At 33.2% G+C, this 26647-nt stretch overlaps 2 protein-coding genes across 6 annotated transcripts; one reads left to right on the forward strand and one right to left on the reverse strand.

The window, feature by feature from the left end:
- Positions 1 to 151: 151 nt before the first annotated feature.
- Positions 152 to 14623, forward strand: LOC116162796 (RNA-binding protein squid). 3 transcript variants are annotated; one of them, XM_031476507.1, is made up of 8 exons: positions 152 to 446; positions 1754 to 1794; positions 8630 to 8904; positions 8962 to 9093; positions 9271 to 9547; positions 9927 to 9989; positions 10384 to 10520; positions 14332 to 14623. In XM_031476507.1, exons 1-7 carry the CDS (start codon positions 274 to 276, stop codon positions 10488 to 10490), a joined length of 1068 nt encoding a protein of 355 aa, XP_031332367.1. In that variant the 5' UTR covers positions 152 to 273; the 3' UTR covers positions 10491 to 10520; positions 14332 to 14623. The 3 variants fall into 3 exon arrangements, with proteins under 3 accessions (XP_031332367.1, XP_031332368.1, XP_031332369.1); XM_031476508.1 differs by lacking the exon at positions 9927 to 9989 and having other exon boundaries at positions 153 to 446; XM_031476509.1 differs by lacking the exons at positions 9927 to 9989; positions 10384 to 10520 and having other exon boundaries at positions 153 to 446.
- A 2438-nt stretch (positions 14624 to 17061) lies between these two features.
- Positions 17062 to 26380, reverse strand: LOC116163223 (guanine nucleotide-binding protein G(q) subunit alpha). 3 transcript variants are annotated; one of them, XM_031477077.1, is made up of 6 exons: positions 24394 to 26380; positions 24117 to 24245; positions 22633 to 22762; positions 21898 to 22051; positions 21397 to 21504; positions 17062 to 17774 (listed from the first exon to the last, which is right to left on the reverse strand). In XM_031477077.1, exons 1-6 carry the CDS (start codon positions 24513 to 24515, stop codon positions 17692 to 17694), a joined length of 726 nt encoding a protein of 241 aa, XP_031332937.1. In that variant the 5' UTR covers positions 24516 to 26380; the 3' UTR covers positions 17062 to 17691. The 3 variants fall into 3 exon arrangements, with proteins under 3 accessions (XP_031332937.1, XP_031332938.1, XP_031332939.1); XM_031477078.1 differs by lacking the exon at positions 24117 to 24245 and having other exon boundaries at positions 24394 to 26365; XM_031477079.1 differs by lacking the exons at positions 17062 to 17774; positions 21397 to 21504; positions 24117 to 24245 and adding exons at positions 20719 to 21279; positions 21663 to 21770 and having other exon boundaries at positions 24394 to 26374.
- Positions 26381 to 26647: the final 267 nt, after the last annotated feature.

Here is a 26647-nt window from a genome sequence, read left to right on the forward strand (position 1 = left end):
CCAATTTACGTTGTTGCATTCCAAACCAACTTTACCCAAGCGGGCGCATCGTAAACCAATCAATGAAAAGGATGGTGAACTTGTGTTTCCGGTTAAAGTTGAATGCTGATTGGTCGACGAATTCCCACAATGCTTAGGGCGAGCTTTGCTGCTTATAGCGGGTTTTCCGGCTTGGCTTGTGTAGCTTAGCTTGTGTTTGGAAAGACGTCTGCATACTTTGTAGTTAATTTCCTTAAAAAATTGTGGAAAAGTACATTGTTTGTTGTCATAAATATGGCAAATCAAGACTGTTCAATGAAAATGGAAAATGGTGAAGATTTTTCACAAGACGTGCAAGCAGATCAAAATTTCCAACAAAGCGATCAAGTTAATGGTCAAAATGGTGGAGGTGATGCCCCTGTAGCCGATAGCGGTAGTGCCGACGCGCCAGGCCGTGATGACGACAGGTAAGTTTTAATTTAATTTCTCGAAAAGGATATTTGTAATACATTATGTAGTGATTTGATACGAAATTGGACTCGAATATTCTGTAGTGTACAATATCGGCTTGTAACGTAACCATTAGTAATCAAGGTTCATCCTTTACAGTTACGCGGTTTTTCGTTCAATTTGTTATAATTACATATTAATAGATCTGTATTTGTTAAAGTTTAATGTAATTTTGTCAATGTGGACTTCCTATTTGTAGAATACGCTAAAATGTTAATGACGTGATTTACGAAAAAAAATGGCGTGGCGTTGTTTCCTTTGTATGATAAAAAAATTACCTTGAACTTTGTTTTTGGATATGAGTTATAAATGTTACAGTGAACTTTATGTATTTATATCTTAAAATAGCTTGTTGATGGTTTGTTGTCATATTTTTCAGCTAATTTTGTTCGGGCGTAGAAACGAGAGGCTTTCCATTTTTAAGTAGTTTAAATTTCTAGATTGTGAATGATTTGAAACTAGCTCAGGATTTTCGGCGCAAGAAACAAGGCAAACGCTCCACACGTGACATGTATTTTGTAATTTTATGTATCTACGACATCTACATTTGTAATTCGTCTGTATAGGCTTCTGTAACATTTGTATCGTCATATTCAATTAGCTTTCAACTAAATTTTGGAAGACAAATTGTATTATCGACTAGATTTGTTTTAGAAGTTTCTTACTTTCAGCTTTTCATTTTTCAATAAACGGAATCGTTTGGATGTGTAACAAAAGATTAATTTTAGAACAATCTTAATCTGATATTTTTAAGTGCTTCCTAAACTCGGACGGTATAGATTGACAGAATTAGAAAGTGATGCTTATACATTAACCAGGCTTCCTTATCTTCAGGTGTCAGCGATCGATGTTATGGACGGCAGACTCCTGGAATTTGGACTACAAGGATTACCCATGGTATTTATCCTTGGGCGTCTCTACAGAGCAGTCACTTAGTAACAATCTCGTTACGTTCCTAACTCATAATTTGGCTCTTGATGTGCACTTAAAATTCTTACAAAGTTTTTGAGATCTTGAGAACTTAAAAATTTAACTTCTAATTCACTTTAAACTTACAGATTAGCATTTTGTGATACTTGCAGTTCCATTTGATTGAACTAGGATCAGTTCAGTTAGTTGCAGCTCATTTTTGTTCATCTAATTGTTAAATTAATTACCTAATTTGTAAATTGCTGTCATTTTGTTTAAAACAGTGCATTAGTTTAATTTTAGGTAATTGTTATAATTACTGGTCACTAACATTTCTTCCTTTTTTTGTTCACAGAAAACTGTTTGTTGGTGGTTTAAGTTGGGAAACAACAGAAAGTAAGTTTATTTTTATTATTTTCTTTTTGCAATTTAAAGGTGGTGGTTTGGTCTATGAATAATAATAATAAATGCAACCAATTTGATTATGAATGCAATATAACAGTTGGGGGTTCTCTAGGTTTTTTTCGGTTCACATTTCAGATTATTTTTCATTTATTTTTTGCCTCTTATTTTTAAGTGGGTGGGGTTTCAGCCAAGGCTGCTCTACCAACCCAACCCTCTATACATTTACAAATATCCCTAACCCGGATTTGAACCAGGAACCCTTAGTACCGCAGTCCAGTTTCCACTGAACTGCGCCACATGGACCGGCATATCCAACATGTACCATGTGACATATTTCCGTTTAGACTGCGATGTCTCGGTTATTTTTAAAGATAGAGACTTGCGGTTTTCATGACCATGTCCCTTTTTTTTTTGAAACTTAATACCAGAAACGGAATCAATCTAGCTACATTTGTTTTTATGATACAGGATAAAATCAAAAAGTTTAATTTTTTGGGACGTTTTATTTTTTTTATTTTTTATTTTATTATCCCTCTCTTGTTTTGGGCCCTCAACAGGCATGCGCCCAATTACAGAGTGACCCGCATAATGCTATTTAGAGGTGCCTCTGCAGAAGGTCTTAAGATGGTCTATACTACTCCGGTATTTACCTACCTTACGAATTAGGAAAACTGCAGGAAAACCTAATTCGGAGTAGCCGGTAGAATGCTCGGAACTGGCCTAAGGTAATTTCCATCTCCGCCACAGATGAAAAATTCACCTCATCCCAGGTTCGAACACCCGACCTTCGGATTTATAACGTTATTGTGTCTTACTACCCATGTAAGATAGAAAAAAGGTAAAAACTGTCCATTCTAGATATTTTTACGTAGAATCCAGTGACCCCAATAGAAACGGTAGAAACATGTCATTTCAAAATTTTGAAAAATATGATATACATAATGTAGAATGACATATACATAAAATGTAGGTTGTGATACATTAATGTAATCAGGAAAACGAATGCAAATAATTGACGTTGAGATATATGGGGTGTTGCATTTAAAAAATAGTAACATTGGGCTAAATCCTGGAAACGGTGGTCCAAACATCATCAGATATTGATCACATCCCAAAAAGTCAAATTTTTCGTATTCACCCTGTATCTCAGAAACACTCGTACCTAGATTGATTCCGTTTGAAGCATTAAAAGTTCCACAAAGAAATGGTACAGGGTCGCGACTCTTATCATTAAAACCGCTGAGATACAACGCAACGATTTAACCAAAATAGGACACACTATGTGGGAAATAAATTCTATCATAGATTCCTACAGTAAAAGATTACTAAAGTAGGTACAAAAAGTCTGCCATCTTGTTTAAGCGACCTATTGTATCAAATGTTCAATATTGATGAAATTTTACAATTTTATAAAAGGGGTTGCTAACGTCCTAATGGCAGGAATAGATTGGTAAGCAACCTACGATATTTTTCGCTTGAGTAACTGCAATAGGCTATTGACAATTCTTGCTGTAAGATGTTAACGTAAATGTTTGCCAAATACTATTTCTACAAGCTGCTCTGGTGCCATTTACACTATGGCACAATTTAGGCACACGCGTGCATTACATTTTGAGCTCTGTTTTCGTTGTGCAAGGCCACTTAAAATGCCTACGGTTGACTTTGAAGAACTTCTCACAAATTTCGATATGAGACCACATTTTTGTGTTTCCAGCCATGTCACTCCTGCTCAAAAATTTGTAACCGATTTAAATTTCTGAGAAAAATTGCCTGGAGGTCTCGTATATGTTGTGACTAGCAAGGTTTATTATCACAATTTGCTTGCATAATAAAAACCGCAAGTTAATTTAAAGGGCTTTTTAACTTAGACAGTGCCATCGGACTGCAACTTAACGCAAGAAAACTTTCTAATCTGCTGGTGGAAAGCTGATTGTTTCATTTTTTTTATATAGCTTAAATATTCCATTCGTACATCTGATTTCCAGTTTGCTACTCTCAGGTTTGCAGGCATTTCAGTAGTGATAGGCATTTTCCTATGAGAGTTCCTGGTAATATTCCTCAAGCTGGGAAAATTCCGAGAAAGGTGTAATAAAAATTTAAAAGAATTGCACGACATAAGCATTATATACAGGGTGTTCCATTGGTGTAATATCTTTACATAGGATGATGCCACAGGAAAAGTCAAAATACAAAATTGTTTGCTTGTTCAATCAGCATAAGGTAAAAATATTTATTTCATACTATCTAGTAATCGCCGCTTTCCCAGACTGATTTGAGTCTGGTAAATCGTATTTTACCAGACTGAAAATTTTTACCAGACTGGAAATTTTGCCTAGCAACCGCAACTGACATCCATCTAAACGTATGCATTGATATTTGTCAAACTACTGTCAGATCAAACAAATCAAGTGATCGACTTTTGCTTTTATTTTAATGTGTACCTACAACATTCTACTCAAAATGGTATTTTAATAGAAATAGAGCAGTATGAAATAAAATGTTTTACATTATTTGTATGTCAAATCAGTTTACGTTACTCGTTTCGAAATTCCTGCCTCAGCTACGCTTCGGCAGTAAACATTTCACTCGTTAACGTAAACCTTGATTTACCATACTCATATGTAAATAACTATTTTGTGTGTATTTTTGTGCTTCAGAAATGTGGTATGAGACACTATTTTGTTATTTTAAAGTGAACGATGATTTTATTATAATAATGGACCATTTGCTCATTTTTTGTTCATAAAGAAACTTATTGGGTATTTTTGAAAAATTACTTTAGATTTAGATTACTTCATTAACTGCTAGGTTCATTTTTTTTGTTGGAAAGTTGGGGTAAAAATTCCAATTTTTTTATATTTGTGTTTATTAACCATACGTCTGAAAAATTAAACATTGTTAATAATAACAAAATTTAACTATTACAACAAAGATGAATTTTTATTTTAGCACGTGCTTAATTAGTACTTAACTAAGACATTTAGAGAGGATAAACATGTACCGAATTGTGCAAATGACTGACTTATTCAGCACAATAAGATCACTTGTAGATGTATACTGTATACCGTATAAGAGTTAACTTGGGCATGCACATAGATGGCATTACTGTAGACAGCTTGTATACATATTGGGTCAACTCGGGCATACGCATTGGATGTCTTAATTCGGGCAAACATCAAAAGTAACTTGAAATTATAAATCGACCTACATAACTCGAGTTAGCGGAATCTTGATAAAAGTGTAAACTCAGGTACTAAACCTGAGGTAACACTAGGCCGTTAATGTCCAATGCTATAATTAAAATTTTTTTACATGCTTGCACCTACTTTCATACTTTTCAAACTTTGACAATGTTCTACAGGGATGTTTGTTGCAATACTGTACACAAAACCAGAAACTTGAAAATACCAATTTCATTTTGCTCTAAAAGAAAAGCTCCTTTTTTATGTTGAATTGTTCGCCAAGTTTTGGTTTTCAAATATTTGTCTTATATCTCAATGTAGTATTTATCGAACACTTATCAAATTTTAAATAGTATTTTAATTTATTTATTTTAAATGTCGGTCGTCTATGGCTACATCTGGCGAGAGTTCAAATGTTTTTTTATCATTAAATTTTAACCAGCCTGTGTACCTACTAAGAGTTCGGGCGTGGATATTTGTAAATGTATTATAGTGGGTTAGGTTTTATAGCAACCTTGTCTGAAACTCCGCCCACTTAAAAATTTAATTACAAAATGACCTATGGGCCGATATTATTGTTTTTCATGCATACCAATATCCGCCAAACTGTGCTGTATCGGCCGATTCCTAAAAGGCAGCTTATTTCTTACATTATTTAAAATGAAAAAATTAGGGTTTCTGATTTGAACAATGAGATAGGTCTTGGTTTAAGAGTATTCCAAACGCCCTGTAGCATTTTTTCAAATTTTGGAAAGATGCTAAAATAAGTGCACTGTCATCTACAAAAGATTTAACTTGAGAATGTTAAGACTGTTGCATTTAAAATAGCGTTTATGGAGCACCCTGTACTACAAAATATTTTTGAGCTCATGTACGTTGGATCAGCATACAATTTTGTATTTTTAACTTTTTGTCATGTTATTGTCCGATATTGCCTGAATATAACATAAAACATTCTATATAGACACATTAGTGTGTGTAATATATCTCCAGTTCGGTCTCCACTCTCCAGACATCAAATGTCATCAACGATTTTATGCAAATTGTTTTGAATTAACAAAATATTGAATTATTTGAGTTTGTCTATATACACTGTGTCCAAGATAAGAATGTCTATCAATGGGATCTCTGAAACTATAGAAGATATGAAGATGGTCAAATTAGGGAAAAGTTGCGCAATTTAAGAGTAATTATTATACAGTAAAGAAAACGGACTTCGTTTAGGGCGGGGTGAGCGGGTGCACCATCCTGTTGAAACCAACAGTTTCCAACTTTTGTTTTGTGCGCCATACATCGTTGTATTCATAATAAAAAATGCTACTCAATACAGTATATACTTTATTTACGGATCATACAAAAAAATTAAGTTGCTAATGATTCGTCCGAAACGAAACATGTTGAAAATTTCTAAACAGTGTCTTCTAGAGTTCAAACAGTGACAATGAGTGTTTTTTATTTTTTTGTATTCAAATAAAATCAAAAAAATAAAAACGGAATCGGCAAAATTCAGTTTTTGTGACGTAGCTTTGGAAGTAATTAGAATTTTTGGTTTTCTTTAAGGAATAACACTTTTTTTTGCACATCTTTTCTCTAATTTAACCAACGTCATATTATCTTCTACGGTTTCTGAGGTCCTCATGTTAAGACGTCCTGATCTTGGACACAGTGTATAACACTAAACAGTCACGCTTTGCTATGTAAACGTGCGGTGAATATCTGGAGTGCCATCAGGGGGTAGGCCAAAATACAAATTATAGTTCACACTTCTATCTACCCCAGAAATCCTTTCCAATCAGTCCAAATTGGTAGAAGGGTACCCCTTTCAACATTTTTAAAGATACCTAAAAAATAGTTGAAATAATAATAATAATACTCTTTATTTCCATCGACATGTAATAGTAGTGCATAGAATGCGTCAAAAAGTACAGTTATGAATTAACACTTGAATAGTACATTACTTTGCTCCGATTAAAATTTATGGAAACCGAAGGTGCAAAATCATGCTGGAGTTCCGAACTTTCTGAATCGGAATCGAACCTCCATCACATCTCTAGTAAGTGACTAGTGGATGGAAAAGCAATACATTCCTGTTCAATTTTGTGGGAAGGTTTATTTCCTAGTTTATCTAACATTTTACCGCCAAAAGTCCTATACCCAAATAACCTAAAAGCAGTAAATTCAAATATTGATTTGCTACTTTTCTATGAGCAAATTGCAGATCTCATTATTCATCTTAACGGAATATTTAAAAAAATAAGAATGACTACTTTTGTCTTACTTATGGGAATTGTTTTAATATTCTGTTTCTGTTTTATAAAATTTATATTAGGCGCAATCGATAGAACAAAGTAGGGATGTAATGGAAGTGGAACCAAATTCGGAATCTGAAATCGGAGTTATTAATTTTATTTATCGGAACCGTAATCGCAGGCAGAAGAAACATGTCACATCTTAAACCATACTAATATGTAAATAGATGAAATCAAGTGACTCGAAAAGAAGCAAATTATACTTAATGAACACAACAAGTGAAAAGGTAATCAACAGAAGCGCACGGGGTGAGGAAAGTTCTCTGCGTGACAATTATAAACAACGTCGACCTCTCGATAACAACATAAATTACACCTTAGTTACAGGTGTAACAATTAAGCTCATTAATGGTTAGAAACCATTACACGTTAGCAACCATTAATCGTTAGCAACCACTTATATATAACCATTATACATAACAACAATATTAAAGGGAAATGACATTTATATAACAATTCACTTTCGGCAACAGCAGAGAACTTCCATCCACCTAACCATTTTAATCTCGGTGTTAATGTAGTGAAATCAGCAGCCAGTATGGTCGCCAACGATCTTGGCAAAGCATATTCTGTGTAGCTTCTCGGATAAGGTATTAAGGTATTCAGTTACTTTACCTTCAACATTGAGTACGTCAACCACAGGGATGAACCTTTTTCATATCTTCCACTGTTAATACACGTACTTTAGTACAGTTGCAAAAGAATTAATTACATTCTAATTTCACATACCTTTTCAAGGTAAAATGTCAACGTGACATTTTCAGAAATATCTCCTTACAAATTCATTGTATTCCATTAATTGCCGAACTGATCGAAACCATTCCAATAAGTTTCTTTTGATTTGAGTGGATATTATGTTAAAATCGCCTCCGCAGCAGACCAAGCAACATAATTTTCCAGTGCGATTACGAGGACTGACGGCACAGCATAAAACAACACATTACTATAGCAACGACAATAGCTGTAATTTAGTGAAAAATCATAGCTCATAATCTCGTTTGTAATTTCTTGTAGTTGAATTTAAAATTACCTACCCCAGTGAAGTCTACGAAAAAACATTGTATGCAATTCATGTATAAATCGGCGATTATTGGTTCGTTCGAATTTAGTCCGCGAGCGCAGCGATCTCACCAATAAAACGCCTCATTTATACAGTCATTGCATAAATAACTATTATCAACCTCCGATCTAACATTCGATTAAAATTTGTCGGAATCAGATGTTCCACTCTTTCGGAATCTGAATTGAACCTTCGTTACATCTCTAGAACAAAGCATGCCACTACTAACATGTTTACGAATTTTATAAAGGTTACATTTCTTATTTCTTTTACAGAGGAACTGAGAGACCATTTTGGAACTTACGGTGAAATCGAAAGCATAAACGTTAAGACAGATCCGAACACAGGCCGATCACGGGGATTTGCATTTATTGTTTTTAACACTGCAGAGGCAATTGACAAAGTAGTGAGCGCTGGAGATCATGTCATTAACAATAAGAAAGTGGATCCAAAGAAAGCCAAAGCAAGACACGGGAAAATTTTCGTTGGCGGTTTGACAAACGAATTAGCCGATGATGACATTAAAGGCTATTTTGGGCAGTTTGGAAATGTAAGTAGCACGATAATGTCTGAAGAAGTACGCTTTAGTTTTATGGTATTTTTTTAGATTGTCGAAGTTGAGATGCCATTTGATAAAACCAAAAATCAAAGGAAAGGATTTTGCTTTATTACATTTGATTCAGAACAAGTGGTTAACGAATTACTTAAAACACCTAAGCAAACCATCAAAGACAAAGAGGTACGCTTTTTACGAAGTTTGTTTAATTTATGCGAACACTTTAATGATGATTTTTGATATGTCAGTTCTGCTACTGATTTATCTATTGAGGAGAAAAGGCCAGCTGATGACTTATTGTTTTAACTCTTATCTAGCTCTGTTTATCATTGGCTGATTCCTATCTGTTTGTGTGTATAGGTTGATGTAAAAAAAGCGACACCAAAACCAGATCCAATGGGAATGGGAATGAGAGGTTCAAGGGGCGGTGGTGGCGGGGGCCGTGGAATGGGTCGCGGCAGAGGACGGGGCAATTATGGTAGTGGGCAAAATTGGGGAAATCAAAGTTATGGAAATTATGGTAGCTATGGACAAGGATATGGCGGTGGATACGATGGATATGGTGGCGGATATGACTATTACGGAGGTGGTTATGGTGGTTATGGAGCATATGATTATACCGGCTATGGCAACTATGGTAAATAGCTTTTAACAACTGTTAATAATAAGTAGTTTAAAGAATGCAACTGTAGAGCTCGGAGCACTGATTTTCTGCTATCTGTGCAGAACTTGTTTTAAGCTTTAAGTTTTATTTTATATGTTTATCTTTAAAACACATTATTTTTGGCAGTTTACATTTTAACCAGTTGTGAAAATAAAATGTTAAGACATTTTCGATAGGAATAAAGGATTTGTCAGTTTCCTAATAGTATCCATTTTAGCCATTCATAATCTTTTCTCCTGTTGTTACATCCTTTGCATGTTTGAAACAATTGAGGAATGGTTACAAAAGTTAATATATATTTTAAGTAACGTTCTCCTCTCTACTTCATTAATATGTTTGTTTGTGGCGGCAGACTATGGATACAATAACTATGATGGTGGATATGGCAGTGGTCGGAGCGGTTCACGTGGCAAAGGTATCGATCACACTTTCTGTTAGTGTGTAGCACAACTAATTTATAAATACCAAAAAGTTTGCCTTCCTGTAGATTTTAATTTTTTTGCAAAATTTTTGTCTTACATATGAAATGAAACTCAAAACTTAAAATCAATAAGAGCCAATATTTATTGTTATGGTGAGTATTGTACTGTTGCTGCCAACCGATTAGTTTACAAAATGGTAAAAATTGATTGTAAATAAAAAAGATTTCCACTGTTGCCAAGAAACTGTATATAATGTTAATTTTAATTGGCATGTGTGCCTTATATTAATATTGTTTGTGACTACTGTGGTGTGTTAGTAGCAAATTTTTAGTTTTCCGGTTTTAAAGCATTAATTTTTAAAGCAGTTTTTATTGACTGATTTTGCAGGCGGTGGTGGCGGAGGATACACTGGTGGTAAACAACGCGGTGGCGGCGGAGGCAGTGGTGCAGCGGGTGGTGGCGGCGGTCGCAACCAAAGACACCAACCTTATTAAGTCTTCATAAATGTGATTTCCTTTAATAAGGTAAGAAAAGTTTTTCAAATTAACTCCAGTCGTAACAAACTTGTGCCGCCACCAAGTAACTTAAGTTTAAAATCGCTCAAAACTGCACCAGTGTGTCTGGCACCATCCATGTATAAATCTTGTTAATGTAACTGATAAGATTACTGGTAAGAAACACTCTGACGTACAGAATATTTTGTAGCATTATTACAGAAAATTGTGTTACTTGGTGGAAATTCATTTTTATTTCAATTGCACTTTCTTAATTTTTTTTTAACTAATGTTTATGGTGTTGGTAACTTTGTCGCAATTCAAATTTTCTGTATTTACGTAATTTTTTTAATGTAATAATTTTCATACATGGTAAAGAACAAAAAGAGAAAAAAATGTGGTTAAGATCGAGTCGTTTGGAGGTGATTTCATTGTAAATCTACGTCTTTCTACTATGATCACTGAGCTGAATTTTGCATATTGGAAAAGAAAAGGTTTTTTGCACTTAAATAGTGGAAAGGTGAATTTCAAGATTTGTAACTTTCTAATGTGTGAAAGATCATTAGGGTCCTCATAAAGTGAACTCTTCACATCATGCATTCTTTGATGCATGATGATAAAAAAAATTTGGATGCACTGTATTTTAATGTTTGATTAAATCTGACCTTAATGGTATTGAGGAAGTTAGATTTATTCTTCAAATATTTTCCAATCACTATTCAGATTAATATATGTAGTATTACATACACAAATTAAATCCTTTAATTTTTAATGACTAATATTTCTGATTTTTTTAGGTAAACCCTCATAGTAAGGCCAACTTCGTTTCTTTAGATTACGTCCCCTTAAATAACAACAAAATAGTGGCTAATATTCTTTTCATTATAATGTCCCTTGTATTCGTAGTAGCAGATGTTGGAACTGTGAGTTTTCGAAGTTTTCAAATCCTTTTGATAAGAACCAAATTTTTATGAAGGTTTACATACTATTTCTGCTAATAAAATTCTTTCTGGTAAGGAACACTATTATTTTTTAAATTGTTGTGTAGCACTTGTCGCGATTTTATAGTTTTTTCAAAGAACATGTTGAATTTTATTGTTTTAAGAAACAGAGTTCAAGTTTAGTGTTTCCTTTTTTTTTTAAATTCGTCCACAATGGAATTTTGAATTTTGCCGAGTAGCTATACATCACCATACTTTCACAGATCATCTACAATGGTGAGAAGCTCCACGTAAATGTAGGTTTTCTGTTTCTATCAAAACAATTTATGCAGTGTGAAAACGATCTATTTACCTTTGAGCAAGTATATTCAATCTTCAATTTGAATCTGTGTAAAATAACCATCTAATACTACTCCTTAGTCCGCAATAGATAATTTTGTGATTCCCCTTTAGGAAAAGAATATTCATTCTTATGTTTTATGGTTTTCGTGTTATATCTTATATGAATTGATGTTCCGTTTTCTATTGTTGTACCATTCTAAAAATTCTTAGATCGCAGGTCTTAATATTTGTCTCACACTGTCATAGTCATTGGCGCTTACAACAATGGATGTGTCTTCTGTGTACATGAAGGTAACTCCACAGCGACGTCGGAAGTGAATAATGGTTGGGGGGGCAAAAATCAGCGACCATGGAGTCTGAAAGGGCCGTCCCATGCAAAATTGTGTACGAATTAATGCATAGCAGTGGGTTTTTGAAGTGACCCTGAAACCTGTTTATTTAATCAATCAAATAATGTATTTTTTTCACTACTAGCGTCTGATGACATGATTATTAACCTTTTTTCCACTTGTAAAGTAGGCTTTCTCTGCATTTGTTCAAAGTGGTTAATAATTTTTTATTATTAACTAGTAGTCAATAATGAGAACTGTCACGCTGTCACTTTTAGAAAACACAACCCGAAATTTCGCTCAATGAACGTTTAGACAAGTTCTCTAAAACGAATCACCACCATTCGCAATTTCCAGAGAAATTACATACCTAAAATTATCACATTTTGAAAAAATTCGAACGAAATTACTCTTTGAAAAATCTCAATGACAGAACAAAATACGGCCTGTTTGACTTGTACTTCCACGTACTTGATTGACATGCTAAATTAAGAAACAAACAAATTCTGTCCAACCGTTAACTCTCTTATCAATATAATATGTTAATTTAGAGGATTTCAAGTGCTAGTAGTGAAAAAAATAGTATATATACCACGGTAGAGAAGTCTATTATTGCCTTCGCACCTTACACCCCTCGGCGCAAGCGCCTCGAGATGTAATCTTGGTGCTCAGGCAATAATAGTGGACTTCTCTACCTTGATATATAATGTACTATTTGAAAGAAAAGTTTAGAAAAAAGATTTTAAAAAGTGTCGGAGGATGTCTACTTATATGCAACTGAGCAACTCAGAGATACTTGACTCGATTGAGAAAACCATAGCCATAGATCATTAATATTTTATTTAAAAAATTATGAAGAACTAGAACATACATTTATTGCACTATTGAGCATTGTAAAGAAGAGCAAGTATAAAAAATTTCTGCATGCACATGCAGTAGAAGATGTGTTAATCGCTTTTGAATGACTTATCTACTCATTCTTAGAGGGGGTGACCCATACTTCCGACGTCGCTGTAACTCCATATGTAAGTATTTTCAATAAAAAGTAATAGGCGATCATTCATCTTAATCTGACATCTTAAGTCACCAAGCGAGGCCCAATGTGTGAATGTCATATCAAGAACAACGTTCATGCAATATTTGATCAGAATTTGAGAACCAAGTAGTTGAAAAATGTATGACTGAGCTATCATCAGTAGGTGTATTGGCATAGGTAAGTTAATCATGTAGATAACAACTGCCCATACTTCTATTGAGTGCAGTTTTTTCAGACAGTAATGTCCAGTTTCAAACACGATAATTAAACCAATGATTAAAAATGCAGTAAGAGAGTTGATTACCTTGAAGAATTGGGGATTAGGGTGTGCAGATAAGTGATTTTTTGGATAATTGGATATTGACAGGAAAAATGAGATGTTAATGTACCTGTAAGATATAGCGCAGAATGAGTAGGATTGCATCATTTAAGATGGAGATTAGGAATAATGTTATAGACGTGTATGATGCGTCTTTTTTTATTAGACATACTTGCAAAATCCAAAAAAGAGGCTGATAACATTTAATAAACAATAGTATATAAATGCTGATAAGTATCTTGCATGCACATACTCGGGTCTTTTGGGCGGCGTCATGTTTTCCAATTCTCTCACGCTTTTAATTAATCGTGAAGAAAAGAAGGAAATTTTAACGTGCACGCCATGCTCTATAATCGGCAATGCCATCTGGCGCACTATTCCAAAATAGATACGTTGAACTCAATTTCCTAATTTTGTCGGATTGAGTTGAAGCATGATATCCGATCAATTTTGAACGTTTATGCTTCAAATCAGATCTGCAAGAACCATGCTGCGTAAACATCGTCATTGTTGTGGAACCTAACCTTGGGAAATTATTGGCCTGTCGGATCAATATTGGATTTACCATAAGATTGACATCATGTTTTCACAATTTGTGATATATAAGAAACGTTTTTGGATTGTAGGTATCTACAACACTAAAGTTATACCACAACACACTATTTTCTGGTTTGTTCATTAACAATATCTTTAAATTCGTAGGTTTAATAAATTTTAGGTCTTGGAATTGAAAAAGTATTCCTTACTGTATCATTTATAGTATTTGCGCGCTAATTTTGGAAGAAAGTTCTAAAATACTTGAGAAATCTTTTCAATTTCATATGCAATGGTCAATATAATTTCCTCTGCAATTAATTCTTGTTTTTCATTCTAGATGCATAAATTCTCCCATCTCGCCATCGTAAAAAGAAGAACGAAAGTTTATTTAAATCATTCCATTATTTCAATTGTGAATGTCACACCATCTGAATAGTTTTGTATAGCCTATCATTTTTTTTTATTTTATTGATAATTTTTATCTCCATTAATATTGTGTGAGGACTACCATGAGAGTTCGTGTTTACTGCTGTATTTTTAAAATAGGTAATATTTGTCAAAGGTTAGTTGTAAGTTATTATAAATACAGTAATCTGTATTTCTGTAAACAATACAATATTTGTACATTATTTTGTTTTTATTTCCATGTGAATAGTTGCACAACTCAGTATTCTTATCGAAAAGATTACCCCATCTATTATTGACAGTATATTAAGGATATGAAACATTTAAACTTATTTAAATAATTTATGTATAGACTGTGTATGATGTAAGTCAATAAATTTTTATCATTTGTATCATTCCGATGGTCAAAATGTTTAAATGATGTTTCATTACATATGAGGAGTTTCTGTTGCCTATAACAAAGGTGAATGTTAACATTCTTTTGTTATTAAGCAGTAGAATAGAATATGCTCTGTGATGGGTTCTTATTTTTGAAAAAAAAACCATTTGTATATGGGCTTAATTGAATTGGGTGAAATCTATTTGAAATAAGTACTAGAAAGGAAAAGCTATTTTGCATTGATCGTAAGTATTTAAACAATACACGTATGAAGGATAAACTTAGTAACAATTTGAATGCAACTATCAATTACGAAAGAAACCTATGGCCAAAAGTATATTTGAATTAGTCTCGTATTGGGTAAAGCAAGATGTGTGACATACAAAATCAAGACATGAGTCACAGATATACGTATGTCTGCATTAGTTGAGGGAACAAACAAATCTTGGACCACATGTGACTTTTTCAACTCGAAAGCGTTAAAAAAACTGGGAGCTTGTGGATTGGACTAGAAAAAAGAAAGCTAGTGATTCATAGGAGTTCTGGCAATGCACTGACTTGAAATCCTTTTTCGATCAAAAAAATGGTCCTGTGGCAAAATACTCTTACCAACAGAATGACCAAGGTGAGGTCCTCTTAAAGAATCATTTGGCCTCCAGAATGTCTAGGGTGACTGATGTGGTGGAACTTTGCAAAAGTTGGGAGTGAAAATGTCTAATTCTTTCCTATTTTACATTAAAATAAAGGTATGAGACTGCTAAATCATAAGGAACAATAAACAATTGAATTGTCACGTGAGGTTTTTATAGCTGCACAGGCTCACAAGATAAATTAATTGTCAATGTGAATTTTGATAGAATCATTCATGTGCTTTCGTCTACCCATTGAATAATAAATCTGAATCTTTATTCAATGGTCTAACTCAGAAGCGTTAAAAACTAATTGAAAATGAATGAAGGGCTCATTGTTAAAAATAAAACTGCATCTTTTAAAATTTTCTACGAAATTAAGATATCTAAAAACAACTGACATGAGGTAAGTATAGAAAAACCTGTTAAAATGTTTCCAGAAATCCAAAAGTAAAAGAATCTTTTTCACTTTCACGTTAGTGTACCAATAGAGTGGAAGCAGGTTTCTCGCTTTCCGGTATATCGCGCCGATAGGAGCAGGTTTCTCGCGCTGTGACTGCACACAATAAAAGCGAAGCCGGTGGCGCAGTGGTTGCGTTGCCGACTGCTATTCAGGAGGTTGTGGGTTCGATTCCCGCTACCGACTGCTCTGTCCGGGGTTTTGTCAGTGTTTGGCATAATGCTAGCATTTTGTTAAAATCTATGAGGCAAATGTTGGAGAAGTACCCTTCCCTCTCAGCACCCTAACTCCATTGATGAGGTGCCTACATACAAAATTTCATGTAATGCGGTTCATAACTAACGGACATGTCAAAAAAATCGGATGGCGCATGGGCAAAAGAAATTGTTTGATTCGACATTAGTTTTATTTTTATTCGAGGTGCCTACATAGAAAATTTAATGTAATTGGGTTCATAACTAACGGAGATGTCAAAAAACCAGATTGCAACTTGTTTGATTCGACATTAGTTTTACTTTTATTCGAGGTGTCTACATACAAAATTTTATGCAATTCAATTCATAACTACAGAGATGTCAAAAAATCGGATTGCGCATGCGCGAAAGAAATTTTTTGTTTCCGCATTCGATTTACTTTTATTCGAGATGCCTACATACAAAATTTTATGCAATTCGATTCATAACTAACGGAGATGTAAAAAGAAACAATTTTTGGTTTAGGCATTAGTTGTACTTTTCTTCAAGTTGCGTACGTACTGCATTTCATGTAATTCGGTTCATAACTAACGGAGATGTCGAAAAAATCGGATTGCGCATGCGCAAAACACATTTTTTGATTTGAATTAATGTATATTAATGTGAACTAATTTGAATTAACGTGAATTAATATGAATTAACGTGAATTTTCGGAATTAATTTGAATTAACGTGAATTAATTTGAATTGGAATTTTTGGTGTACACCACCAAAAATGGAACTTGTTTCCCCCTAGATTAAACCCTTATAATTTGAACAGTCCTCCTAATAATGAACTAGCCGAGCTTGATCTTTGTTATACTCTACGATAGTTACCTACCATTCTTATTGGTCCTCACGTCCAACTTCCCTTACTTTTGACAAAGACAAAACTCTAAATCTTTTGCACCCTGGAAATTGTGGGAATTTTGGTTTTATCTCTTAAATAAATAAAAACGACAATTCAGAAAGATCTCTAATCATAAAAGAAATGATTTACAAATGTGCGTTTTTCACAATTACACATCATTCTCACCTGGTACACTGAAACAGAACCAAGCACCTATGCATATATTGAATATATTTGCTATTACATTAAATAAATATTACTCAATCAAAGCCAACTAGGCATTAATATGCTGGCTTATAAAGTAACAATCCGTACGTTTATGTTTACTGGAAGGGTCACAAATGACCAGTGAGTAAGATAATTTTGATTAAGCGCTACTAAATATGATACAGAAGCACCAAATTTCCAATAAACAAGAAAATACAGATTACACGTTTGTATATAAAAGAATTTTGCAGTATTTTGAATACTACTCTACAATAATTTTTCTAATTGTAACAGTGTTAAATTATGGCTGCAAGTGACATTTGCACTGTTTAAAAAACGCTTTGGCTTTAATTTATCGAAGGAAACTATACTAGGCAAAGTGAACTAGGATAGTTCCAACGATCGTCCTAACCTAAGCACACTGGGACATAATAAATTTAGTTAACAGTATATAAAAGAAAGCATCACATTTAGGTCCTTGAGTTAGTCTATATTACACTTCACACTGTATCACAATGGAATATATGATGAATTCCTACACCAAATTGTATTCACGTAAATTAGACTGTAGTATAGTATCCTTCACAGCGGCAAAAACAAACTTGATATTTTCAGTATCTGCAAATTAAATTTGTTTAACAAACTTATCTTTGTCATTGTTTATATTACAAAAAAAGATACATCGCAAAGAGTTATCATGATCCACTAACACTTAGATAACATTATTATTAACAGCACAGAGAACATGCATGATATGCAGAGTATGCTCAGTAATAATAACAATAGCATCAAAGTTTTACTGGTGAAAGAGTTATACCTAGACCGTAAGACAATTAAACTTTAGTAAATATAGTGGACACTATTTGATCACTTTCTCACTGGTGCACAATATATACAGGGTGAGTTTTTTTTTCATTTTAAGCATTGGGATCTCGGAAACCATAAGACATACGGATTCGGTTAAATGAGTAAAGAGTTGTCATTTTAAGAGCTTATTTAAGATATGCTTTTGTTTTTTAAAAAAAATCCACAGTTCACTAGATATGAGCGAAAAACGATTTAGTGATTTTTCATTTAACTGTTGTAGAATCGTTATTATTAAAAATACACGAATAAAAGTTTTAGACATTTTAATGCTTAACATAAAGAATATACTAATTTATTTTTAGATCTTACAATTTTTGAGTTATAATACAAACTTTAATTTTTTTAAATGGTAGTCATAGTTGGCTTTGACATTTTTAAAAAGGACAATTTTTTCTCTTTATAACGACATAAGGCTTGGTAAATGTACTTTAATAAATAAACGCCCTGTAGTAATTTTCGTATTATTGAGAGGTAAGTAAACAGAGTTGGCCATGGAAAACAATATCTAGTGAGATAGGTCGCTTTCATTTACGACGAAAATTGGACACGCCAATGTTATCTTCATTTTCTACCAAATGAATTTCAAGATATGTAGGATGGGATAGATTTGGAAACCCGACGTAATTTACGCTGGTTTCAAAACAACGGTGCCCCGCCGCACAACTAACTGCAAGTTATAAATATTATAATAGGAGGAGGAAATTATAATTAAGAGAACAAAAATGTTTCCCATGGCAAACTCTGTTTTTACTGCTGTTAATAATGCGAACGGTTGTGTATCATGTTTATTTGTCAAAGTAAGTACAATGAACCTTATATCATTGTAAACAGAAAAAAATGCACTTTTTAAAAATGTCACAGCCAACTATGATTACCATTTAAAAAAAGTTTGCGTTATAACTCGAAAATTATAAAAGAAGAACAAATATTAATAAATGTATCTTATTAAGTGGAAAAAAATCTACACTTTTTGTTCTTTGCATATTTCTGTATTTCTAATACTAACGATTCTACAACAGTTAAATGAAAAATCACTAAATCTGTTTTTCGCTCATATCTAGTAAACTGTGGATTTTTTAAAAAACAAAAGCATATCTTAAAACTACAACTCTTTCCTCATTTAACCGAATCTCTATGTCTTACGGTTTCCGAGATCCTAATGAAAAAAAAACTCACCCTGTATAAGGAATCCAATGGTTTTAATACTAAAATTTCATAGTACTTCTGGTTTAATCTGAACTAGTACCAAACAATTAGATATTTCATTGGGCCGTAAAGTTAAAAATGGATGTAAGATTGGCTGTATAAAATTGCAAGTAGATCTTTATGAGTGGATACACCTACACATTACGAACCATTTACGGAGACTATATTGATTGTCACGAAGAAATCAAAATAAAACCCCAATTTTATTCTCCAATAAAACGAATGTCAGTACCTACTCACAAATCCGTCTTAAAAATATTTAGGATATATATAGAAGGCTTCACTCTCTCCAAACAAAAAAGGTGTGCAGTCCACATTCGGAAATAGCTATCTGTTCACAAAGGGGATAATGGTCGACGATTTTTGAGTAATCAAAAAGTGAATCCAGTCGATATTTTGGAGTTGATTTCAAGATTCATAAGGCAATTGCATATTTTGTTGCGTTGAACTAAGATGCAGGATTAAATCTCTCTTTTACCCAGACATGGGAATTTGAAAATTCATATTATGAACGATGGTATGAGTACTTCTGGTTTTAGGCCACATTCCACGCTACGTAGAATGTGTGAGAATGAACAAATATGATAATTATTTTATTGCACAATAGTGATGAGGCGGCCTTGACGAAAATGAAGTGATATTTGAAAAATTAACGACTTTAGGCTATGTTGTACGAGAAGTATTCAGAATATATCGCACAAATTTTCAGAATATACAGGGTGTTCAATTTAAACAATTTAATGCTGACGTTATATACTCTGTATACAACATTTTCATTGCAAAAAAAACGCAAGTGAAAATAAAGATTAACGTGTTCGCTGATTTTTTCAGGGCATAAAAACCTCAACAAATTTGTTACCTTTGGCATAAAGGCACTGTATATCTTTTTTAACATTTTCACTATACCTAGTACAATAGTATATTAGGAGACATAATCAAGTATTTAAAGCATGCGCAACGAGTTTAAGGGCACGACGCGAAGCGCCTTGAAACGTTGCAAGTGCTTTAAAGACCAATTATAACAAGTGTTTCTTATAGTATTTTTTATTATACCTGCAATTTAATTTAAAAATAAGGGAAATACACTGAAATCATATTGACGTTATACCCGAATATATGTATGTCTAATTAAGGCTCCTCTGTAATCAATTGGAAAAAATAGCTAAACGTTCTTATGAAATGCTGCTTTTGTAGTTGAAGTCTAAAAATTTCTCGATAGTGGATATTCTTGGCAATGATGAAAAGAACGGGGGTACTTAAAAAAAGTTGAAATATCGGTCTTAGTTTTTTAGAAAGATCGATGAATAGAGAAATCGTTTTTCGTAAATAACAGCCGTTGAATGGGAGTAGAAAAACGTACAACACCAATTTGGAAATCCGACAGTATTTCCTACGGCGGTACTTAAAGATATTATTTCCACTTATTATGATAATGCATATATATTTTCAAAAATATGTATCGCGATCTTCAGAAAAAAATCAAAACGCTAACGTAAGGATAGGCAACTCAAATTGCACTACACTCCAGAGGCGACAACTCGCATTACTTGAAAGGGAAAATACATACCACCAATGAAGAAGGAATGCTCTGTAGAGGCAGTTAGTTTTACTTCCACTGCACATGAACTTATCCACAGTGAGTTCGTTTTAAAGAGGAAGGAGTAATTTTATTTCAATTAAGTAGTAACTTAAGCCTTTGTACATAAGCAAATAAATTTGAAATACTTGCAATAATATACCACAATGTATGTACAATATCGTTTAACAATAATTAAAAAAGTAATTTAACACAGTGCATATCTACTCAACATTATGTTGCAAGATCATAATAACTCAGTACCGTACATAGAGAAGAAATAATGTACAACACATTCTCTTAAAAAACAAGAGTTAATACGACTACCAATATTAGTATTACACGAACATGCAATTTATAATAAATATAAAATTATAACATTATACACAAACTATGCCAAATTAAACTCTTTTAAAGCCGATTGCATAATAGTATCTTTCACAGCACAAAATACAAGTTTAATATTTTCAGTATCTGCAATGATCCACAGCAGCATGCAAGTTAAAAATAGTTAAAACAATTGTTAGTAACATGCAAAACCGTAAAGCAGCCATCTAAAAAGCAAAGTATACAATAATGGATAAAAAATACCTGTAGCACATGTAAAATGTGAATATATAATCTTCTCGCTGTCAGGATTAAGATCTACAAACATTCGCAGGATAAATTCTCTAGCTGCAATAGCATCTCGTTGTGGACCTACACAATTAATATTGTAGCATCATAATACATACACAATAGTATGGTGTCTAGCTAATCTAGCACAAGTAGTGGTAGTTGCTAGACTATTACAAATGAAATTTTTAAATGGAAATAAAAGCTTTGCAGAGATAGTTAGCATTCTACAGGATAAAGACCTGTCGCTGTTGTGAAATGTGAGTAACAACTACGTTCTGGATCGGGATTTTCACGTAAATATGTTTTTAATATGTATTCTCTCGCTTGCACATGATCTTGTTTAGGACCTAACAGAAATAAAATCAAAAGTTAAGGGCTATGCAAGAGAATCAGATTCATTTCAAGTTTACAACAACTTATGGTCTAGTTAATGAATTTTTCATGCCCTAATCTTGTTAGCGGCATAATACTTACCATCATATTCGGGAAAATAATCTACAAGATGTGAATACATAATTTTTTCTTCTAGTAAATCTTTTTTGTTCAAAAATAATATTACTGAGGAGTGTTGAAACCATGGATAAGTAATAATTGTCTTAAAAAGTGCTTTAGACTCTTCCATTCGATTCTGTAACAAACAAAATGTTATTTTAACATCAAAGAAACTATGTTAGGTATTTTAATAAAATACAATTTAGACATTCCAATGTGCATAATTTTTCTCACCAATGTGGATTGTAAAAATATCATTTTCTGTTCACGAATTAGCAGTGACGTGCATAAATTTTTTATCGCCAGTGAAAAGTAGCAGTGAATGTGATCGCAGTGTAGCGCTACTAAAAATGGCCGACTGCTCCGTAAAGTAGCGACGTATCGGTAACTGTTCCACAACAGTTGTGTCTTATGAACGCGACCAATGGTGATCGTTTAGTATGATTCTATTTTAAAATAAAAACAGAAACAATCTTTGTATGATGCAATTTCAAAATAGGAATATGGATCAAGTTGTGCTAGTGAATCTCTCAGGGGCCCCGAAACTTGAATGCATAAATTTGGTATCAGACCTAATAAAATTGCTTCATTCAGTCTCAGTCAAGTAAATTGAGTTTTTCAAACGAAAAATCGCTTGATTTATGAGCTTATATAAACTTTCTCAAAATCTGTGACCTGCTAGGCTTGCAAAAACACTACAAATAAATAATAGCTTACCTCATTTTCAGATTCAAAAAGGATTTGATCATATTCACTTAAAGCTACTAGAAAAATTATAGATGTTACATTCTCGAAGCAGTGAATCCATTTCCTTCTTTCCGATCTTTGTCCCCCGACATCTACCATTCTGTAAAATAACAAGAAAAGTGAGCAGACAAGTAAAGAACATTTCAAAAAATAAATAGAGCATGTGCGTATAGTATTTATAAGGTGGTTAGTATAATTCAAGATTTATATGGCAAGAGTCATAGTAATTTGCAAACTTAAAATTTGATAATTGCCGCAGCAGCATGCAATAAAATGTTATAAGCATTGCAAAATGAAGCATTCAATTGTTGCCAAAAACAAAATTGTGAGCTCAAATGCAAAAAGATATCACAAGAAATTAGAAAAACCCTACCAAGTTCAGCTTAGATGGCAACACTTTTCTTTACTCTGCAATCCATCTACAACATTCAGATCTATTTAAGGTATAAATCACAATGAAGAGAATGAGCAGCTTAGTGGATGGATAGAGAAGTGTTTTGCTTGAATGGATGACAGAAGTTTGAGAAGAAAATCTTTGTTAAAAAATAGATGACAAATGTGTTTAAAACCGAACCTCAATGCAACTACAAGCAGACATGTGTGTAAATAATTGTAGCATGGTTTTCTGTAGTAATATTGGCGATATTTGATTGGAAAGTGAGACTAATGTTGTTGCTGTTTGTAAAATTTCTAAGGAGAGGATAAACAGTAGACAAAAAAATCGTTTTTTTTCGTGAGCACTTTTTGGAAGTTTATAAGTAAGTTACTTTTTCGGTGATCTCCATTAACACTAGATGACCTCGTCGTGGTAATTGTTGGTGTTGCGAAGGGGGGTGCGATTTTAGTGAGCGACTGTAGGATACATAATAAAGCAAAAGTTTTTAGTTCTTTACTATAAGGACCGAATACATCTAAGATAAAGTTTGTACATCACATCTGCATATTTTTAGTTCTTTGGTATTTAACCCATACGTTTGACCTTTTCTGCAATTAAATTGAAGTCTATGTATAGATTTTGGAAAACATGATTAATACTGAAGCATAAATTTAGCAATTGAGTCATAAATTTGAGTTTTCCCAACGAAATTATTACCACCATTCTTGTTTATTTGTGTTATCTTATTTCTCCAAATGTGAAGGCAGAACACTATTAGCACATTCTGTAGACGAATGCATGCTGGATACAATATCAAGAAATTCAAATAGAAAGTTCTTCAAGTGCTGTACAATAAATTCGCTAATAGGATTGTACGAAACTGAAGATCAAAACTTGCATGCACCTCAATTATACATTTTTAAGTACTACATTTTAAGACTTCTACTTTACCACATTTAATATAACCAACTGTTAAATGGGCCTATAATTACTGTTATGAAATTGTTTGGAATTATTAGCCTTTATCCTGTGGGGAATTCAAAAGATTACATTAAAATATTATGTACTTCTCGCATACCTAAATATAATGGAGTCAAGGTCAAACGGATATTCGAGAATGCCGGTGGTAGGTGCCCTCGCGCGCAGAATATCTTGCTCAGTCGGTAAATATTCAGGGTCACCTATACGCTCCAAATCGCTAAGATAACTGTAATAAAAGCACATGCAACATGCAAATTAAATACAAATGATATAAATAAAGCACCAATACAAAAGTTCATCATTAGGAGGCTGAAAATAGAAAGACCATGCTAAAGCATTGCATAAAGGCATGAAACAGCTCGATGCAATCCTACCTAAACCGAATCTCATCCAAATCAAATGGATATTCAATGATGCCTGTTGTTGGTACTCTCACACGAAGAATGTCTTGCTCTGTTGGAAGATAATCAGGAGCCGCTACACGATCAATCTCCATTAGGTAACTGTAATATTATACACCTTACACTGAACAACACATTCAAATGAGCAAAAGTATGAGATCTTCCACAGTATGATTTAAATTAGATAGATATACACAAGATCACAGCTACTGTACTGTATAAAGGGCAACTGATACGCCCGCCATATTGCGTGATGAATGTAACATAAAATAGTGTCTTTTTAAATCTTGCACAAGGATATACGCTAACAAATGTAATATGTTCGATTAATAATAAATCCTATAGTAAATTGAATATAGTTTAGGCTGAGAATCAAAAGAAACTGAGGAGATTCTTCTAACAACAGTATAAATGAGATGTAAAAAATAATATGTAGTGAAAGGCTTTTTAGAACATCGTAATTACATTGGTCTGTCTTTAGTCATGATCACAAATTTTGAACAATTGATAGGAAGTACAAACATTCTAATTTTTAAAATGTGGCGAATGAATCGGATATACTTTGTACAGTAGCTATTGTGAGATAAGAGTACATGGGGAGATGTAGTTGATAAAAGTTGATATGTTGTAATTCAATCTATTGTTTTGCCTAAACACTTATCAAACTCAACACGTTGACTTTTGGCAAATAGTGGGCACCGGGTCAGGAAAGTTATAAGTACCCGAGCATGGTCCTGTGATCCTATTTGAAAAAAACTTCAACTTTCCACAAGCAGTGTTTATAAATTATCGTTCCTTGGTCCTCGATGTTGATGATGAATTGCGTGATATTTTGTGAAGTTGTTAAAGTTAATTTTCACATTTTTTGGGTAAAAATGTTTTTCTCACCATAAATACACTTCTTGGTCATTGAGCAATCAAGTGTGGTCTTTTTCCCAAGAAAATTGGTGCATAATAAATAGTAGGGATTGACCGATACCGATATTAATGATACATAATTACGAGGTGGCGACAAAACGGGATAATCGGGAAAACCTGGGATTGTCACGGAATTTTATAAACTGGAAATTGTCAAAGAATTTAATGAGAAATGCACCATTCTCGCTTATCTGCGAGTAAGCGTCCAAAAAACCTCTAATTATCACTTCTGTTTATGTAGCGGTTTTACTTTACGCACTCAAACATTGCTATCAAGGAATTGGAAACCAAAAATAAACTAACTCAGAAGATGATGGACAAAAAAATCAAAATTATAGAAGAAGAGATCAAGCGCTGTAAGAAATACCAGAAGAAAGACTGCAACGTGTTAATTAAAAATGTACGGCCGTAATAAGACGTGTCGCCACCGGGTCCCCAGTCGTGAAATAACAAATAATAAACATGGAAAATTGGAAAATACTTGACGGTGTTTCACAATTTCTCGCAACCTAAACGAAATTGAAATCTTTAAAATATTACAATATGGCTACATCTGGCGAGCGTTCAAATGTTTTTTTTTTCATTAAATTATATGGCCTGCATAGCGCAGTGGTGTGGAAGCTCGACTGCGGTACTAAAGGTCCCCGGTTCGAATCTGAATACGCGCATAGATTTTTGTAAATGTATAGTGGGTTGGATGGGTAGAGCAGCCTTGTCTGAAACCCTGGCCACTTCAAAATAAAAACCAAAAATAAAACTAAATAAATAAAACCAAAAAAAAAGTAGATACGCCAATATTTTATCAGTATCAGCCTTCAGGCATAGCAATGCCATATTGGTCGATCCTTAATAAATTGCGACTTTCATATATTTTTGGATGAAATTCTTTTCGTCACCAGAAATGCATAGAATCAGAAGAATAGTCGTTTCCCAACAAAATTGGTGCATAAATAACAATTTTAACTGATTTTGTGTCATTGTATGGCTTGAGACAAATGGTTTGATCAAACTTTTATCAATTCAAAAAAAATTTAAAAAATTTTTATTTCCTGTAGATTTGTTTGATAATAACTGTAATGTTTAGTTATTTTTTTTACTCTTCTACTGATATTTGACATTTTACTTTAGAATTTAATTAGTTATTATTGTGAAAACAAGTACTATACCAAAATATGTCTTGTTTGTTACTGTCTATTAATTGCTTATTATTATTATTAATTACATTATGTCAGTGACGTAAGACCAATATTACAGCTAAATGTAAATTTAAAATATTCGTGATGTAAAAACTATACATTTACAAACACCC

Source organism: Photinus pyralis, unplaced genomic scaffold (genome assembly GCF_008802855.1).
Source record: "Photinus pyralis isolate 1611_PpyrPB1 unplaced genomic scaffold, Ppyr1.3 Ppyr1.4_LG2, whole genome shotgun sequence".
In the NCBI taxonomy this organism is placed as follows: Eukaryota; Metazoa; Arthropoda; class Insecta; order Coleoptera; family Lampyridae; genus Photinus; species Photinus pyralis.